The 18650-nt window shown below is 53.9% G+C and overlaps 8 protein-coding genes across 8 annotated transcripts; 3 read left to right on the top strand and 5 right to left on the bottom strand.

Annotated features, from left to right (window-relative positions):
• Nucleotides 1–1133: 1133 nt before the first annotated feature.
• DL89DRAFT_138731 (uncharacterized protein) lies at nucleotides 1134–3539 on the bottom strand. The gene has a single exon (XM_040883403.1). The coding sequence runs from the start codon at nucleotides 3323–3325 to the stop codon at nucleotides 1355–1357; it is 1971 nt and encodes a 656-aa protein (XP_040744273.1). The 5' UTR covers nucleotides 3326–3539; the 3' UTR covers nucleotides 1134–1354.
• DL89DRAFT_292316 (pyrroline-5-carboxylate reductase) lies at nucleotides 3386–4257 on the bottom strand (the record flags this gene model as incomplete). The annotated part of the gene is made up of 3 exons (XM_040890291.1): nucleotides 3386–3961; nucleotides 4001–4141; nucleotides 4168–4257. The coding sequence occupies 3 exons, from the start codon at nucleotides 4255–4257 to the stop codon at nucleotides 3386–3388; spliced, it is 807 nt and encodes a 268-aa protein (XP_040744272.1).
• Nucleotides 4258–4345: 88 nt separating this feature from the next.
• Nucleotides 4346–5351, bottom strand: DL89DRAFT_138711 (uncharacterized protein). The gene has a single exon (XM_040883402.1). The coding sequence runs from the start codon at nucleotides 5189–5191 to the stop codon at nucleotides 4520–4522; it is 672 nt and encodes a 223-aa protein (XP_040744271.1). The 5' UTR covers nucleotides 5192–5351; the 3' UTR covers nucleotides 4346–4519.
• Nucleotides 5352–6600, bottom strand: DL89DRAFT_138710 (uncharacterized protein). The gene has a single exon (XM_040883401.1). It carries the CDS (start codon nucleotides 6505–6507, stop codon nucleotides 5512–5514), a length of 996 nt encoding a protein of 331 aa, XP_040744270.1. The 5' UTR covers nucleotides 6508–6600; the 3' UTR covers nucleotides 5352–5511.
• Nucleotides 6601–6780: 180 nt separating this feature from the next.
• Nucleotides 6781–7644, top strand: DL89DRAFT_266860 (uncharacterized protein; the record flags this gene model as incomplete). Its single annotated transcript, XM_040887269.1, has 1 exon — nucleotides 6781–7644. A coding segment is annotated over exon 1 (776 nt), but the record flags the coding sequence as incomplete, so codon positions are not given.
• Nucleotides 7645–12830: 5186 nt separating this feature from the next.
• On the bottom strand, nucleotides 12831–13274 carry DL89DRAFT_292312 (uncharacterized protein; the record flags this gene model as incomplete). Its single annotated transcript, XM_040890290.1, has 1 exon — nucleotides 12831–13274. The coding sequence occupies one exon, from the start codon at nucleotides 13272–13274 to the stop codon at nucleotides 12831–12833; it is 444 nt and encodes a 147-aa protein (XP_040744268.1).
• A 188-nt stretch (nucleotides 13275–13462) lies between these two features.
• Nucleotides 13463–13984, top strand: DL89DRAFT_292311 (uncharacterized protein; the record flags this gene model as incomplete). Its single annotated transcript, XM_040890289.1, has 1 exon — nucleotides 13463–13984. The coding sequence occupies one exon, from the start codon at nucleotides 13463–13465 to the stop codon at nucleotides 13982–13984; it is 522 nt and encodes a 173-aa protein (XP_040744267.1).
• Nucleotides 13985–16009: 2025 nt separating this feature from the next.
• DL89DRAFT_322114 (uncharacterized protein) lies at nucleotides 16010–18457 on the top strand (the record flags this gene model as incomplete). The annotated part of the gene is made up of 6 exons (XM_040891323.1): nucleotides 16010–16283; nucleotides 16690–17127; nucleotides 17241–17308; nucleotides 17346–17512; nucleotides 17547–17807; nucleotides 17863–18457. 6 exons carry the CDS (start codon nucleotides 16010–16012, stop codon nucleotides 18455–18457), a joined length of 1803 nt encoding a protein of 600 aa, XP_040744266.1.
• Between the last annotated feature and the right edge of the window lie 193 nt (nucleotides 18458–18650).

Genomic DNA, 18650 nt, shown 5'->3' with positions numbered 1-18650 from the left:
GCATTCTCTTTCTGTTGAAAGGGCCCTGCTAAGACCCTTACAATAGGCTATCTCATACCTGCCTGCTCTGCTAAACCCTAGAGCCCAGCAATAGGCCAATTCCGATTACACCCCAATAGAAATTACAGGGGTTAGAAATGAAGCATAAGACAGGAGGTCAGTCAGAGTTACTTATCTGCACAATAATTATTTATGCATGTTGAAACTACTGGAAATTTCACCTAAACCACTATTAGCATCTTAGAAAAGTTTCAGTGAATATGATTTCAACCAGAAAGAAAAAACTTTGCATATTTGGGGTTAATTATCTTTGGGCAACAAAAGTCAATATCTCAATAGATATGGCTAAGCAACTATAAAGAAATCATGTTTACTGAGACTTTTCCAAGATGCTGATAGTAGTTTGGGTGAAATAGTAAGAAAAATATTTATATCTTAGATAATAATAATTACTGTATCCAGAATTTTTTTGTGTTTATAAATGGCTACTAAGTGAGATATATCTAGTAGTAGAAAATTGTTCAGAAAATGATTATTTAAATATGTAAATTGCAAATTACTAAAATTTACAAGTCTAAGAATGACCCCTATAGTATAGTTAAGTATAGAGTACATATTCTAAAAGGCTGCAAATATAGCTTATAGATCACTGCAGTGGATATCTACTGACTATGCTACTATAGGGCCACTATTGGCAGCTGCCTTACTGTTCTCAGGCTTAGCTACTACATTTATATTAGGAATGTTCATAATAGATATACTGTTATGTTTGTTGAATGTGTGGGGATTTTAAAAGCCATATTTAATACTGAAGAAAAGAGAGAAAAGGGAATAGATGAGTTGTGCAAGGGGGTTTTCAATATGGCCATCTGTGCAACTTATCAGAGGCTAGACTCTACCTCCACATTGTAGGCTGTAGCGGGGCTCTCGTTGGCGCCTGGCTTGCTGTAACCTGATTCGGCTGACATGTCGATATCAGGGACAGCCGCAGCGGGTGCGCAACATTACCAATCATGCCACAGAGCCTGTGGCCATCACCTAGCCAGCTGGCTTAGTAACCTATCTCGTCGTTCATGTAGCATGCATAAACTGAATTAACCTGGCAAACAGGGCTTGTTGTGCTTGTATCTGCAGTGCTGTGCTCTTGTTGCCATCGACATCGTTCATAGTTTTTGGTGTCCTGCTAGTTCTTTATGACTGAGTACTGTGGTGTACCTAAAAGTCCATCGCCTTGGTTAGGTTCCGAAACTCATTTGTTCTCTTTCGCAGCACTAGCGAGCTTGCGTGACTCATTTAGGCAGATCTACCCTAAAGTTCTCTTGCAAAAATAAATGAATCGCAAGGGGGGCTGCGCTTAGCAATCTGCAAGGCGATTTAGTGCTTCCATGACATAGAATCCGATGGCTGCTACAGGGTGGGGCACTGTGCCGTTGAATGCGACTAGTGGGCTGATCTCAACACCCTGGTGGTCGGTTCGCCTCGCCAGCAACATGCCTTCAGCAGCAATCACTACACCACATTCTTGAGACAGTGGCTCGGTGGCTATGCGCTGCTGTACCAAGCTCTTAATTGCCCGTTCGATGGCTATCGGGTCGCACATACCGCCGAACTCGCCTTCCAACCGGTGAATATTTGCCGACTCTTGACTGTTTGCTGGAGGTACGTCGCAGGGGTAGTCTTGCTGCTGCGGACAGCGCTTGAATGACCCGGTGATATCTACTGGCATCCGCAAAATAGGGTGGTTTACCCTCCCATCGTACACGTCAATGGATACGCCGGTACTGCTGGTCGCCATATTATCGATCAGTTCTGCCCTGGCAATCCCAGGCACCGATTCTTGCAGCATTGCTCGAATGCACGCCCAAACATGCCCAAACACCGCACGGCGGACGGAATCGATATCGGGGCTGGTCGGCGATGGCATGCGAATAAGAAACTTTCGAGGCAATTGCGTCTGGAAGCGCCGGACTGCCAGCTGCGTCTCTAGACTGTTGTTAATTGACATCACAATTGGGCGGCTGGCAGGTCGCTGGTATCGAAGTGCGAGCTTCAGTGACGCTGGCTTCGGCGGCGGCTGTGGCATTTTTGGCGGTGCCGACTGGCGGTGCATGTCGCTATCGAGTGGCGGATGCAGCTTATCTCCATAGGCTGTTGGTTGCTGCAGAGCACGACCTGGTCGCTGGGTCTGTGGTAGTGGAGGCGGCGAGGCATGTGCTGGCTCAGTAACTGCAGGCATGGACATGTACCGTGGCCTAGGCGGGATCCGTGGCGGGCTAACTTCCTCCACAGACTGCATATGGGTGTCTCCGAGTGCGTGTGATGGCGGTGGCGATGGCAGGCGGGTTAATGGAGGTGGAGGGTAGTGTGCACGTGCACCAGGGATGTATGGCACAGGCCGTGGAGCTGGCTGGACCTCGTTTTTTGGACCAGGCAGTGGTATGTAGTTGGGAGGTGGCGGTGGAGGCGGGAGGTATGGTGCTAGCTCAGATACCAGAGGTGGCGGTGGCGGTGGGGGCGGGAGCGAGCACCCACGCTGGTTCATCTGTGGTCTCGAGCGGGCTCCTTCGAGATCTGGCGATACAGATGCGCGTGTTTGTGGTGGTGGAGGCGGTGGAGGCAGTGGAGGGGGCAATGTGTGCTCTGGCTTGCTCAGCGGCACCGATGCAGTTTTGACAGGGATCACGGCCATGAACTGCTGGCAGATTCCTGGCGCACCCCTCTGCGTATCTGGATCCGCCGGGATAACATCCAGTATATTAGCACATGCCTCATACGCCCTGTGTGCATCGTCTCTGAACTGTCTGGTTTCTCGTGCACCATCTTCTTTTGCGCGCTGTAGCTCCGTCGCGCTGTCATCTACAGCCTTCTCGGCCCGCTCGACCATCAGCTCCGAGAACTCCAACCCACTGACAGCGCTGTCCAGCTCCTTTGTGATCCACTTGAACTTTGAACCGGCAGTTTTGCGCCGTAGCTGGTCAACGCGCAGTCGCTCCTCACTGATCTGCGCCTGCTTGCGCTCGAGCTGCTCGCGTGCCCGCGAATGCTTCTGTTGCAGCTCGTCTAACTGGACCTGGTACGTGCGCTCACATTCAAGAAGCAGCGCCCGCGACTCGATGGCAAACAGCACCTTGACACGGTCGTTGGCATTGGTAATGTGTACCAGTGCTGCCTTGAATGTGTCAATGAGCGGGTCCGTCAGCTGGTGCGACATTGGTGTGAAAAAAAAAAAAATAGACAACGAAGGACAACGAAGGAGAGGTTGCCAATGACGTTTGTCCAAACTCGCCTGCAGAGACCTGCCAAGCGTCCCAGGCAGACGGATCATGTGCTTTGACTATGTTTTTTATTTGGCATCTATGGCAAACGCTATGGTGGTGGGGCTGCGTTAAAGCTTGCCAAACTCCTCCGACAGCGACGAGCAACGGGCAAAGCACGCCTTCATCCCCTGGTCGACGCCCTCGGGGACACGCTCCTCCTTCATCTTCTCGATGGCGGCGTGGGTGGTGCCGTTGGGCGAGGTGACCTTGCGGCGCAGCGTGGCAACGTCGTCCTCGCTGGTCAGCACCATCTTGGCGGCACCGAGCGCAGTCTGGGCTGCCAGCCTCTTAGCCACATCAGCGGGCAGACCCAGGTCCTGGCCAGCCTTCTCCATGGCCTCGATGACCAGGAAGAAGTAGGCAGGACCAGAGCCGCTGACAGCGCAGACAGCGTCGATACCCGACTCGCTGGCAACCCAGAAGTACTCCTTGGCGATGTTCTTGACCACGTACTCGGTCTGCTCCTTCTGCGCGGCACTGACATCCTCGTTGGCAAACATACCGGCAGCGCCCTCGCCAACCAGGGCCGGGGTGTTGGGCATCAGGCGCACCAGAGGCACGTGGGCGCTGCTGTCACCCGAGCTGTGGATCCAGCGCTTAAAGTCGGCAATAGCAACACCGGCCACGATCGAGATGACCAGCGGCTGGGCAGCGAGCAGAGCTGCTGAAGCCCCCTTCACGACACCGGCAACAACCTGCGGCTTCACGGCCAGGACGACAACGTCGGCAGGGGACGTGGAGATCTTGCCTACAGAGCCGGTGATGGCGTCGTTGTTGCTCTCAAACACGTCAATCGAGTACTTCTCGCGCAGATACTGGGCACGCTCGGGAAGGGCTCAGACACACGGACATTAGCAGTCGGGTGGCCAATCTTGAGCAGGCCAGACAGGATAGCCTCGCACATGTTGCCGCCGCCAATGAAGACAATAGTAGGAGCCATTGTGATGATTTAGGTGTTTGACGATGTAGAGCAGAAAAAGCAATTACAGGGAGATAGGAAGTGTAAGAGCAGAGTAGAGGCGCTGATGGTGCTGATGCTTTTGTGTGTCACGAAGAGCAGTAGCGCTGGGGTGGTTCTGTCAGCCGGCTTTTATACTTTTCTGCCAGCCCTTCGAGACCCCTACTCCTGGAAGCGAGGATCGCCCAGACCAATAGGCCGCGATTAATTAGCATGACCACAAGATTACATCACAATGACTGCCTCAGAGCCGCTCCACGACCAGCTCCAGCGACGTGTATGTCAAGACGTTGTCCGGGCTTTGGAACTGCCTGCCATGCCGGCGATAGTACAAGTCGTCCGTGTGGTGCGCGTTAACATCAACAGCTGACTCGTTGAGCCGCGCATGCAGGCCCATTTGTGCCAAATCAACGCGGTTCCAGTTCTCCACCATATTCTGTGCCTTCTGCCTGATGCGCTTGGCGTAGATCTTGGTTGTCATGCCAGCCGCGCCTAGCGTGCACAGGTGGACTAACCAGAATTCGGTGATTTCTTTGGCAATGGTGCCAGGCGCCTTGCTCAGCACAGCATTGAGCTCGCGCACGAAGCGGGTCCACCGCTCTGCGTCGAATTGCCGGCTCGGCAACACGCGCAAGGCGTCAGGGATGGCAAGTGTGAATCCACTGGAGATGCTGTGCGGGTTGATCAAACTCAGGCGTATGGGCTGTGGGCGGATATCCACGGCGGGTGGTGCAACGATCTGGGCTGGCACTGGGGGGCTAGCCACAGCTGCGGTATCTTCAAAGGTAGCCTCGTCGCTGTAGGGAGGCAGGTCGGGATCTACATTATTGGAGTTCGAGGGCCCGCCAGTACTGGTCCTAATGAGTTCGGGCGACTGTTTCTCGGTGGGGGGTGAGGTGCGTGCAGGATATTCCATGGTCAGTAGTATTAATTAGTACAGGGCGGAAAAGGAGTAGGAGGCCAGGTGTGTGCGGTTCAGGATCTTTCGACGCGACCACAACAGAAGATAGTTTTCTTTAAATAGCTGAGGCGGCATACATCAGTGCGGACCAGGTGACGACCAGACACTAGCACGCAAGCGGAATTATGGCTGCAGAAAAATCAAGCCTACATTGCCGAGGCCCGCCATTTCCCTCCATCTTTGCCAAGACTCAGATCCCCCGAGTGTTGAGCAAAAATTCGCTCAAGGCTACTCGATCCCCTGGCTGCCAAGAGCTGCGGCGCATGAAATGTGGCTCACTCCTGAGTCCATTTTGGGTACTTTGTGTCGCGCCATCTGTGCACCATCAGCAGCACGACCCACACAAGCCCGACAATGTCTGCAACCAGCAGACAGATAATTGCAACGTATCCGCCAAAGAAGCGCGCATCAAAGAACGGGTATACGTAAAAGTCGTAAACCCCGACCATAAAGTATACCAGGACAAGATACGAGGCCAGGACGCTGATGACAACGGTAAAGTGCGTCCACCGGTACGGGCACCGCGAAAACAGGAGCACCTCAAGCAGCATCAGTGCTGTGTTGGTCGCGTGCATGCTGGTGCCCATCCACGTGTCGATCCTCTCATAGAAGCCGCCGCTGGATGGGTACAGGAACCCCCAGTAGATCAACGACACCAGTGGTGCGTAGCAGGTGAATGTCTCGTACAGGAGCCACTGCGTTGCCAAGGCGAGCTGATGCAATGTCGACGACGGCTGTGCCAAAGTCGCTGGTATCGAGGCGTTGTCGGGCCACCCAGCCGGGCTCTGTGGTTGGCTTGTAGCATTTGCAACATAGCCCTTTGGCTCTGGCGTCAATTCAGGCGGGGAGGCACTGCTATGGTCAATTCCAAGGCCTAGCGTCCGCTGGCGAAACTGCTCCAAAGGGATCTGGATGGGATGCGAAACCATACTGGTATGTATGCGCCGGCGGTTGCGCAGCCCGTATACGAGCGTATACTGACATGTGTTGAATGCTGCAAACCCGTAGTACATAGTGATTCCAAGGTATGTCAGTGTCGTAAAGTATGCTGGCCAGCTCCAGCCCGCCTCATGCATAATGTTGACCACTAGATTTGCAACAAGCACCGACAGGCAGTATACAAATACCACCACGCGTATGGCTGCTAGCAGGGGCTGCGGAACGACATACGAGGTAGTAAACAACTCATCGCGCAGGTTCGGGTTGTGGTGCAGAAAACAGTACGCGTACTGCCCAGTCCACTCGATTGTCCGCCGCAGGGCCGCCAGCATGGAGAGGCTAATATGCTAAATACAAATATGTTCTGAATAGAGTGACGGGATGCCAACAAGCAGAGACAAGAACAATCCGGTGCGGAAGAGAAGAGAAAATCAGCCATTGTCAGCTTCTTAAATCCGCTTGTGCGGACTTGTGCAAGGGCGGGGCGGACCAGAAGCAATATAGAAAATCAGCGGATCATCTCGATCCCACAAACGCTTTGGGCTAGACCGTCTGTTATCTTGGGGACGAGCGCCATCGCCCGCGCGCTTTCAAGCACCGGGGTTCTTCGCTGTAGCACTCTTCTTGTTTGATCGTCTGCGCTAGTCTGCCATCTACCAAACGCCGCCGCCATGCCAAACGTACTAGCCGATCGCGACTCGCGCAACCGAATCATCCTCGGCACTCTGGGCCTCGCTGTGACAGGCGGGGTTGTGGGCATGAACATCGCCATTCTGCGCAACCTGCAGCCGATTGCACGCCATGCGACCACAATGGCCATGAACTGGTCGCTGTATGGCGTGCTGTTTTTCACCAGTCGCGAGATCATGCTTATCGAGCAAAAGTCCAAAAACGAGCCGCTCAACCTACGGTTCTCGCAGACTAGAGACAGCGACGAGCTATTCAGCAGCACCATTGCTGGTGGCCTAACCGGTGGGCTTCTTGCATTGATTACTCGGGGCAGGCGCTCAGTACCAACAGGCGTAGCGCTGTTTGCAGCAATTTCAGGTACAAGCCAGTACTGCTATACTCGGCTGAACCGCCGTCGGCAAGAGATGATTTTACAGAGCAAACACCACAATGGCTCAGAGAGCACAGGCGGCTCCACCACTGCTGCAGCTGCAGAAAAAGAGGTAGCAGTTGAGAATGTAGCCGACGAAGAGGCGGATGACGAGTCGCAATCTATAATTGCAAAGCTGCGCCGTGCTTTGACCACTGATCCAATCGAAAGACTGCCCGACTGGTTCCCTATCCGCCGTATTCAGTCGGACGAATACCGCCAGATGCTGATGACTCGTCGAGAAGAAATCAAGCTGGAACTTGGCCACATCCGCAGATTGGTAGCCAACATGGACCAGCGCGAGGAGCTGCTGCTAAAGCGGCTTCGTGAAGTGGAATCCAACGGTGAATAAAGCGTTCTTGTACCCTGCCCTGAGCATGAAATGCCTGTCTTGAGAAGCAAAGCGTACAACAGCCCGTAGAGAAGGCTTACATCACAAACTTGGCGTGTCGTTGAGCTGTGTAACAAGCAGGCATGACAAAAACACTATTGCCCCCTTGTGTTACTTGTGTGGTGGAGTACCCCTGACAATTACCTGCCGGGCTAGAAATGTGTCGCTGATTTTGGTGCCTAGCTTCTGGTAGAGCGGCCCGACACCGGGTCTTTGTCTACCTCTATGCCATCAGGAGAACAATAGTGCTAGACGCTTGGATCCCGGCGGTGCATCGATTACGTCGGAGTTGAAAACGGTGTGATATCTAGCCAAATGCTGGAGTATATTTAAAGGCGCGCTATCGCTAACCCAGGGGATTCCTTAAACCCTACCGACCGCTCTACTATTATTGCTATCTTGTATATTTCTCATACCGGGACATGAAGCTCTTCAGCCCTGTTTGCATTCTCGCGGCGTTTGCAGCAACCGCAGCTGTGTCCGCCCAGCCCGTAGGCTCAGTGCCCAGGGTCGACAATGCGATGCCTACTGTGGCCTCAGATTCCCTGCCATCTTCTAGCCCGACCATACAATTCGCGTTTTCTTCGTTTGGTGTCTTTGCTGATACGCACGAGCAGTCATTCCACGGCCAATCTTCGTCGCCTGATGAACCGTCAACTACAGAGCCGCCGCTCGATACTTCACTAAATACTCCCGCTGAGACGCCTTCAGATTCCAATTTCGATTCATATTCCGATGCTGCGCCTTCTGATCCACCATCTGGGGGGCTTTTGACTGACACAAAGCCAAGCTTGACGAGCTTGGGCGCAAGTTCTGATTCCTCTGACCCTGTCGCTATCACTTTTACCCAGTTGTCGTCTGATGCTGTGCAATCGGTGCTCACTGAGACCACATCGGACGGCTTGTCGTCAACTAGTGATTCAGCCTCTGCCGGTGATAGCGTGTCGTCTGCCGATTTTCCTGAGTTTGAGACTTCGAAGACGGATGGTGTATCGATCTCAGACATGGTCACTTCGGAAGCTCCATCGACGAGTGATTTGCAATCCACCACTTCGGCCATACCCTCTGAGAGCCTTCTGTTTGTTCCTGTCGATAGCATATCGTCTACGGCTGAGCCCACTCTGTCTGTTCTTTTGAGCGACACCAAGGAACAGAGCACTTCTGAGGATGCCACAGCCATGAAGTCATCTGAACTTCTGCCAGCGTCTGATGATGATGTGACGGATGAAGATATATCAGCCACATCAACCCTTCCAGGCGTACCCACTACGCTGTCTGAGCAATCGGAACTGGAGACGACGGTTCCTGCTACTGAATCGGCCAACGAGGGCACTGCTGTGTCTGATACCGAGAATGACTCAAGCGAGACCACCAGTGCTGGCGTGTCATCGTCAGTTGAGACAAGCTTACAGGCATCGATTACTACTGATCCGGTGGCAACGGCATCGTCATCCGATGAGGAATCATCTGTCGAAGAGGCATTGTCGATCGAGGAGTCGTCTACCACCGAGTCTATTCCCAGCGCATCACCATCGGAGATAGAGGAGTCTGCTGACACTGAGGCATCCACGAAAGAGTCGTCGGAACCAGAGACCATTGCTACTTCACAGTTGGACACAGCTGCACTATCACTTAGCCAGGAGAACGCATCTGACGATGGCCAGTCCGATTTCGTTGACGTGTCATCCGTTGGTGACAAATCCAGGATCACTGAGCTGACATCTGTGGATGTGATTACAAGCAGCGACCAGTCGACATATACCGAGTTGTCGACTAGCAATGCTGAGTCTGGCACTGATGGGCTAGCCAGCGTTCTCGATATTTCTTCGGCAGATGAGGAGATGAGTATTTTGGTGCAGAGTACTGCTGGTGAGTCGTCGGGCGCTGAGGAATCATCGTATGTTGAACTGTCATCAGTCTACAACGAGTCGAGTATTGCTGATCTGACTTCGGTTGACGGGCTGTCAAGCGGCTACGAGTCGTCACACACTGTTTCTTCCTCTGCTGGAGATGAGTCGAGCACTGATGAGCTATCAAGCGTTCCCGATACGACTGCTGTCGATGGCGAGTCAAGCATCGCTGAGCAGAATTCGACAGATGAGGAGCCGAGCATTGAGGGGTCATTGCATATTGAACCATCGTCCGTTGATGATGAGCCGAGCTCTGAGCTGTCGTCGTTTGCCGAGCTTTCATCTGCTGAGGAGGAGTCGAGCATTGAGGATCTATCAAGCATCATTGAGCTGACATCCATTAGCGATGAGTCGAGTGTCATTGAACCGTCGTCCATTTATGGTGTGTCGAGCTCTGACTTGTCGTCGTTTGCCGAGCTTTCATCTGCTGATGAGGAGTCTAGCGCCGAGGGTTTGTCAACTGTACTTGACCTGTCGTCCATTGGCGACGAGTCGGACATCGAGGATCTGTCGAGTACTGGTGCGCTATTGAGCACGGATACGCTGTCCAGCATTGCTGACGCAACCTCAGAAGATGAGGAGTCGAGTATTATTGGCTTGGCTTCTTCTGTTGGGCAGTCGGACGCCGATGAGTCATCATACGCGGAGCTTTCGTCAGTCGATGACGGTTCGAGCGTTGCTGATCCCCCAAGTACCGTTGAGCTATCAAGTGCCGATGAGTCGTCATACACGGAACATTCATCTGTTGATGATGTGTTGAGTTTCGTTAGCTTGTCATCTGTAGACGGGGTATCATCTCTTGATGACATAGACAGTATCGCTAGGCCGACTTCAGCTGAGGAGCTCTCAAGTACTGGCGAGTTGTCAAGTGCTGCCGAACAGATGTCTGCCAGTGGATATAGCGGAACCGCATCTGCCACATCGGTGGAGCCGGGTGTAATTACGGATTCCACACCAACTCTGCCAGCTGATTCATCGCCAACAGCACAGACATCACTCAGTAGCGACGCACCGATCACCAACCACGAGTCGCTGTCCAGCAGTATGGGCCAGGGTGAGCTTATCGACCCTTCGACGGAGACGACTATTACAATGACATGGACCGCCACCTCTACATTTACGTCGACGCCTTGCTCAGACTGTGGGCCGATAACCATCACTGACGTCAAAACCCTGACTTCGACTCTGACTACCATGGTACCTGCTAGTTCCAGCGATATGGTGACCGAGTTGCCTACTCCGTCTTCGGATATCGGGGTGTACACAACGTTGACAACATTCACCACGATCCCTTGCGCTGACTGCAAGCCTACAGTTGTCACATCCACGCAGACGATCACACCGACGGTGCCTGTTGTGACCACTGTTACCTCGACACGCACCTACACAACGACGCCGTGTGCTGAGTGCGAGCCAACTGCTGTGACCACTGTTGAGACCATTACTTCAACCTGCTTGCCTACGCCATCGACTTCTGACGAGATCACATCCGAGACAACGATCACCACCACGTGGACCAGCACCGTTACTCGTACATCGACGCCGTGCGATGTGTGTGAGCCGACGACTATCACCGAGGTGGAGACGTTTACATCGACTGTGACAACAGATGCATCTCCTACCACCGGCGATATGGTGACCGAGTTGCCTACTCCGTCTTCGGATATCGGGGTGTACACAACGTTGACAACATTCACCACGATCCCTTGCGCTGACTGCAAGCCTACAGTTGTCACATCCACGCAGACGATCACACCGACGGTGCCTGTTGTGACCACTGTTACCTCGACACGCACCTACACAACGACGCCGTGTGCTGAGTGCGAGCCAACTGCTGTGACCACTGTTGAGACCATTACTTCAACCTGCTTGCCTACGCCATCGACTTCTGACGAGATCACATCCGAGACAACGATCACCACCACGTGGACCAGCACCGTTACTCGTACATCGACGCCGTGCGATGTGTGTGAGCCGACGACTATCACCGAGGTGGAGACGTTTACATCGACTGTGACAACAGATGCATCTCCTACCACCAGCGATATGGTGGCCGAGTCGCCTACTCCGTCTTCGGATATCGGGGTGTACACAACGTTGACAGCATTCACTACGGCTCCTATTTTTGCGGATACCATATTCCTGTCCACTATGGCCCTCACGATGACTCCATGTATCCAGTGCAAGCCCACAACTTTCACGGCTGTGCAGACGATTACCTCTAACCTCGAGTCGGCGCCTGTGTCTTCGGTGCCGTCGCCTAGCCATGCTACTGGAGTAAGCACTATTTCATTTACCACTGCCCCTTGCGCCACGTGCCAGCCGACAACTGTGACCACAACTGTCGAGGTTCATCCTACATCGGGTGTTCCTGAGACAGCTGCTTCATCGAACACCATCCCCGCTATGCCTACTCCGACAGGGGCGATTGGCACCAGCCAGACGGCTACCGCCTCTGTCGTTACTTCGACACCATGTGCTGCCTGCCAACCAACCGCACTCACTACGACACTGGTATTCGCCCACACATTGCCTATCTCAAGCACCCCAGTCCAGCCGTCAGGTGCACTGGCTGTGACGGATCAGCAGCGGCTGCCTACCTCTGTTGTGACTCCCCCAGCGCCTACGTCAGCAGCACCAGCTCTCTCGACTGCAGTTGCGGTATTGACTACTCGCATGGCCACTACCACTACGTCATTCGTGACCACTCCCTGCGACGTGTGCAGGCCAACGACTATAACACTGGTGAGGACAGTGGAGCAGTCTACACCCTCACCCACGCCGTTGCCAGAGCCAATGGCTGTCACTAGTGCTCCAGCATTGTTGCCGTCAGTGCTGACCTCTGAGTTTATTGCCACTTCTTGTGCTGGATGTGAGCCTGCCACACTCACAGAGACTCTGCTGTTCGCCACCCTGAGTGCTACATCCGCTCCCGTCACTGCTGTGACATCGGCTGTCCACAAGTGCCAGATCAGTACATTGGCCTAACATATCCCCTATTTCCACTTAGCATCCACATCGTGTTTCAATTGTATTTGACTATTGAAGTGTGCTTAAGCCCTCTGTTAATCTAGGGGATGAATGGCTATCGGGCATATATGAAAAATCATATATGTAGGTAGGTAAAGATATGGCTGAGGGGAAGAAGAAAAGCTTATCGTCTGCCTGGGCCTTTGCAGGTATGCGCTTCGGCCATGTCCATGGTGGCGCAGGGGGACTCTGGACCCGAATGTCGATACTCCCAACGCCGAGCTACTAGCGCCCTGCCTTTTTTTGGCCCTGGATAGTAACCACAACTTGGCGCGAATGCCTGTATGTCCTATGCTCTATGAGGTATATTCCCTGCCAGGTCCCCAGTGCCAGCCTGCCGTTTCTGATCGGAATGTCCAACGACACGCCAACAAGGGCTGACTTGACATGACCAGGCATGTCATCTGGTCCCTCGTCAGTGTGCGTGTACGGCAGCGACTCGGGTACGATTGTGTCCAAAGCCATTAACATATCATCCCGCACCTCGTCACAAAAGTTCTCGCCCAGGCATATGGACGCACTGGTGTGCTGGAGGAATAGGTTGGCCATGCCAACTTCGTACTTGGCTAGTTCGCTGTCAATAGCACGGGTGACTTCATTAGTCACCAAGTAGCAGCCCTTTGCCCGAGGTGGGAACTTGTGTGTGACTTGGCTCCACGATGCCGACATTGCGCGTAATATGAGCTGAATTTAGATGACAAGGCGACGTCTAAGGAAGGCGGGTGCTGAGCCGCGATTATCGCAGTCGGCCGCAGTAATTCAAAAACGGTATAAATATGGGCCGACATATCGCCATCACGACCAATGGCGTCTTTTCTGCTTATCTGAACTTTACTCTCCCCATCCTGCTTCTGACAATGGCTACTGTTCGGGTTGGAATCGGCTGCTTTGTCATCAAGAGAGTCAACGGCAAGGCGTACTTTTTGCTTGGCAAGCGGCAGGGCAGCCACGGGTCGGGCTGCTGGGGTCTCCCTGGCGGCCATCTCGACATGGGCGAGGAGTGGAGCACATGCGCTGCACGGGAAACGTTCGAGGAGTGCGGCATCCAGACTGACAGCATAGCGTATCGTGAGGCTACCAACGACGTCTTTGGGCCGGATCTCCACTACATCACGCTATTCCACTCGTGTGAGGTATCCAAGGAGTATCAAGGCAGGCCTGTGCGGCGCATGGAGCCAAACAAGTGCCTGCAATGGATCTGGGTCAGCTGGCAAGAGTTTATGAGCAACCGCGCACTACTACGCGATGCTTGCACGGACAACTGCTTTGAGGCGATAGACACCCCTGAGGTGGTCAATCTGGAGGCACTGTTCTTGCCGCTGCAGAATCTCAAGAAGAAGCTCCAGTTCAGCAGTGATCCGCCATCCTGGCTAAACTGAATCTTCAAGCTAGGATTGAAAGCAAATAATAAAGACTACGCCTGTGGTGAATCGAAAGCGCGCTTCATCACAACGATCCCTAAGGATGGGAAGCCCTCAGCGATTTCGTAGACCGGCGGTCTGCACTTGCCGCAACTTTTACCAGCTGTGTCAATGGAAACACCAACGTGCTTGAACTCTCTTCCATCGCCACTAGAAATGGTCGCTGTCCCTTTGTCAAGAGATTATATGGAGACCAGCCGCCTCGGCTGTTTCTGGGCGCATACAGTTGCGGTTGGATGGTGTCTGAAACCTCTACAGCAAAAGACTTGGGGCTGATGGCGGCCAGTTTGACTATGTTGTGTGTGGGGTTAGTAGTAGATGCATACGCATCCCTTGCAGCCGATAGTGATGTCGTACTCTCGGCATGCAAGTGCAGAGCGTGTGCTGAGCTGGCAGGGTCAGGGTCTGGGTCTGGCGCTGTACTCTTTTATGCTGCGTCATACAGGCTATTGTTTTCCTTGTCGCTCATGTGGGATACACTCTCCCTGAGCGTAGGCCTGGGCGATAGAGCCATGCCAGCGCCAGGATAATCAAAACCCATGAGACGACGAACCTCGTAGCATTCGCTGGCTGTATGCGCTGGTGGTCCATGAAGAATGAAGTATACTGGAAGAGTGCCGTTGCAACTCTTTCTTCGAGCAGTGCTTGGCGGGCTGCCCAATGCATTCTTCAAGATACAGCAGTCAGCAGTGCTGCGAGAGTTTGTGTGGTAGACCGCGCACTACTTGCTCACGCTGCCACTTCTAAGCCCCTGCCCTGCTTGCTTGGTTGTCCCAGTTCCCTTTCCTTGCTTGCACTACCTGTCCACAGTACTGCCCTGCGTCGCTGGAACTGCCAGCCTGCCTCTCGAAGGACCTGCCTTGGGTTTCTTTGCGATCTCCGGGGTGTTGGCTGAGGCATTTCTGCTCCATAGAATTCGGCTGCCTGCAATATAGCAGGAGGATACTCCAGGCTCGAGCACCTGGACAGACGTGACGAAGGCATTCGGACCACGTCTTCCTGGGACGCGTTAAACATGATGATGAGATCGATCTTCCTGCCACCCATGCCGTACATATCGTTCATTGCCGTACACCAGTCGGTGCTAGGGATTATACCTCCAGTGAGCAGTGGCATTTTGACATGTCTCTTTAGCCACAGGCTGCAGTGGATCGCGAACACGCCACCTGCTGGGAAGCTAGTGCGAAACGATCGGGCAATACGGTCGCACAGGTCGCCGAGTAGTGGTCTGAAATTGGCTCCTCAGCTCTTCTTTGCTGTGCCCATGCTTCAAAGCAGAATAGATGGAAATCGGATGATATACGCGTGCGCAGCAGAGGAGGAAGAGAGGGACTAAGAGTGCCACAGCCAACAAGAGCTAAGCGCAGTGGCTTGGCAATGCAGTTTCTCTGACCACATTGCTGTATTAGGCAGGAATGGTCACGGGTAAGCCGAGTAGGGATGCAGGCCACTACCTCGCCAGTGTATATTGTGCGGGACTCTGCATATGTTGCTGACAGCGGCATATGCTGCGCTACTTTTGGTCGTAACCGCGTTGCATCCAGGCTGGTAATACCAGTTGCAAACCAATAAAAGCAGCATGCCAGCTTCAGTACATGTTTTGTATACGGGTGTATGTCTGCAATAGCATCCCAGCAAAGCGCGCAATGGACCGACAATGGCAGTGTCGCAGAAGGTATGTGGAGCAGGAACGATTGTTCTGATCTGCGTGTGGGACCCTCTCACACCCAACCTGGCCAAATGGTGGGTACAGAAAGTAAAAACAAACGTACAACAGCGCCAGAGTGAATAGGGAACCAACGTATTGCGCATTGTCCGTAGGCAAGGGGGCACAGGGCCAATGCTGCACCCGGTCGTCCTGGCGCAGAGGACATGGAGAGCAGTCGCGTGCTGTGTTTATAAGCTACATCTGGCGCTCCCCCGCTCTTCTCCCTTCTCAGAACAGTCCATATCTCTCGCTTTGTTTCTGCCACTACCTCTGCCATGAAAACCGCGCTCCTCTGCACTGCCTTGGTTACCCTAGTTACCCTGGTCTCGCCTGCTGCTGCCGCCGACGATGTTTGCAAGGGCCATACAGGCAAGGACACAGTTGGCAAACCGTTTGCCCATCCAACAATCTGCGACAAGTTCATCACGTGTGGGTCTGACAACAAGCCCTATGTTGGGGACTGCCCGGCCGGGACTTATTACGACACCAAGCTGACGACGTGTACCCAGGGCGCAAAGTCGGCGTGCGGTGACCGCAAGGCCCGGCGCCGTCGCTGAGTGCTGGGCGCGCACCACACCAGCCCATCCTCCGTGTTCGTAGCATTCGACTTTTGAATAAATATCAGTGGTACGCAGAGTCTATTTGTTTGCCTTCAGCAAGAGCCTGTTCTTTGCGCTGGCGACGATCATTACCAGTCCACGCTAGCCATCCTCTTTGGCTGATTTTTTTAGCGGCTGTACCCGCTCTTTTTATAGAAACACCCTGTGCTTTTTTGTTTTCTAGGAACCGGGCTGCTGCTGCTGATGCTCTTTTTTCTTCATGCTTCTTGCTCCCTCCTGCTCTTTCTTCCTTTCGTAGGTCCCTTTCGCTATATCTATCCACCCCTTATTCCCCCTACCTTCCCCGTATTTCCTTTTTATATCTCCTGGGCGGCCCACCAACATTATGCCGGAAGCAGTAGCATCAGCAGCACCGGGCTGGCGTAGCAAGGTGCAGCAGTCGATTCTGGCAAACCGGCGAAACCAGCTTGTTCTTGGGCTGGTGGTGATGCTTGTTATCTTGCACGGTTTTCTGCTGCCATTCAGCGACTCGCATCCGCCGCCGCCGCCAGAGCTCGCAGAGCTCGCAGAGCTGGGCGAGGACACAACCGGCGACACGCCACCCGCGGCCGGCCCCAACAGCCCCAGCGGCGGCAACAGCCGAGCCAGCAGCGGCGGACTCAGCAAGCTCTGGAACGGTGTGCTCAGTCTGGGGAAGCATGGCCCACAGCCTACCTGCAGTCAGCTGCCAGTCCCGGACGACTTTTGGTACTTGTCGGGACCGCCGACAGTCAAGCTGGCTCCGCTCAAGCGGGCGCTGAGTCCTGGTCGACAGCGTCTGCGTGCGCGTGGTGGTCCCGCCGGCGCCGCACAATGTTTCGCATTTTTTCATTCCCTTACCTGGGGGCTTCTGGGACAGCATTATTCTCGACCTAGGTTGGCGAGAGCCTCAACGTCAGCGTCACAGCCAAGCTGAAAGCGACACCGGATTTGCGTAACCACGACCGCGAAAGCGTGCACATCTATGAGGCCGATGTTGTGTTGCGGGACCCAGGACGTTTATCGACCAGAGGGCATTCTGGAGCACCGCAATGCAGAATGGAACCCTGAGATTCCAATGAATCCGCTTCCCTACGATGCCGAGCCGCTGGAGGTCAGCGGGGAGAGCAAAGTGACGGTTGTTGACGACCCAGAGAGCCCATACAGCCTGCATAACTACTTATCGCTGCCACTATGCACGTCCACCGCGGTTGAGGGGCGCTGGATTCGCCAGTCGCGACCTGCCATTCAGCGCAGCGGTTGTCCCAGGGTCGGACAATCACGGCAGGGTCTGGCTGCCGTACTCGTGTCGGATGCGCCGTGTTCCTTACGAGGAATTCGTGGGCTGCCTCCGTGAAAAGTACCCGCTGACGCACTGGTATGGCGACTCAAACACGCGCCGCTCGTTGAAGAAGATCAGCACGCTGGGCAAGTGGTGCAGTCTGCCCGAGGAGCAGTTCACGCGCGAGTGCATCTGCGAGGACCAGCGCGAGCCGTTCACGCGATTCAATGCAATTGCCCGCAACAACCTGATTGAAGCTGGACGAGAGGCTGGGCGGCATGAGCGACACCAGCGAGTACGAGTTCCGGCCGGGCAACATTGGCCACCACGGAAACGACAGCGTGCGCATTTTCTTCCACAAGTGGGACGGCCTTGTCACAATCAACAAGCCGCATTGGGACATGGACATGGTGCCCGAGTATATCAACCCGTACGGCAGCCCGGATCTGCTGATTATTGCGCTGACCAACTGGGACGCGGCGTTTTCCACGTTTGTCGAGTTCTCGCGCGAGCTGTCCAAGATGATCCAGCGCGTCGACGGGATGTACGCCAACTCGACTGATATCTTGATCCGCACAGGCCAGTACTTTTGCTGCAGCGCAGACATGACCTCCTGGCACCGCCGCTTCACGCGCGACCGGAATAGGCTCTTTGACAAGCATGTGCTCGACCAGTTCCGCGACTACTTTGGCGACCGACGCAAGGTCTCGCTGTGGGATGTCGCATCCGTTACCGAGTCTCGGCCGCTGAGCGCCCGTAAAGAAGCGCAGACATGTGTGTCCAACCATGTCAGGTCAGAGGTGGTTGAGGTCGAAAACCAGCTGCTGTTTAATGCAATGTGCAATTGGCGGGCAGATGACTGACGCCAATGCCGACGATATATAGACCAGTTTTGTGTAGTGTTGCTGGAAGAGGTTTTAAGTTGAATTTTCTTAGCAAGGAGATGTCTGCTGGTTACAGCTTTCAAAGAATACCGCTGCTGTCACAGGGATGCGCTGCTAATGTAGACTAGCTTGAAAAGTACCAGCAGCGAGGTGATGTCGCGCTCAAGGTCAA

The sequence above is a fragment of the Linderina pennispora genome (genome assembly GCF_002104995.1).
Source record: "Linderina pennispora strain ATCC 12442 chromosome Unknown DL89scaffold_5, whole genome shotgun sequence".
Classification (NCBI taxonomy): domain Eukaryota; kingdom Fungi; phylum Kickxellomycota; class Kickxellomycetes; order Kickxellales; family Kickxellaceae; genus Linderina; species Linderina pennispora.
Note: the sequence above shows the minus strand (reverse complement) of the source record. Positions and strands in the feature narration are given on the sequence as shown.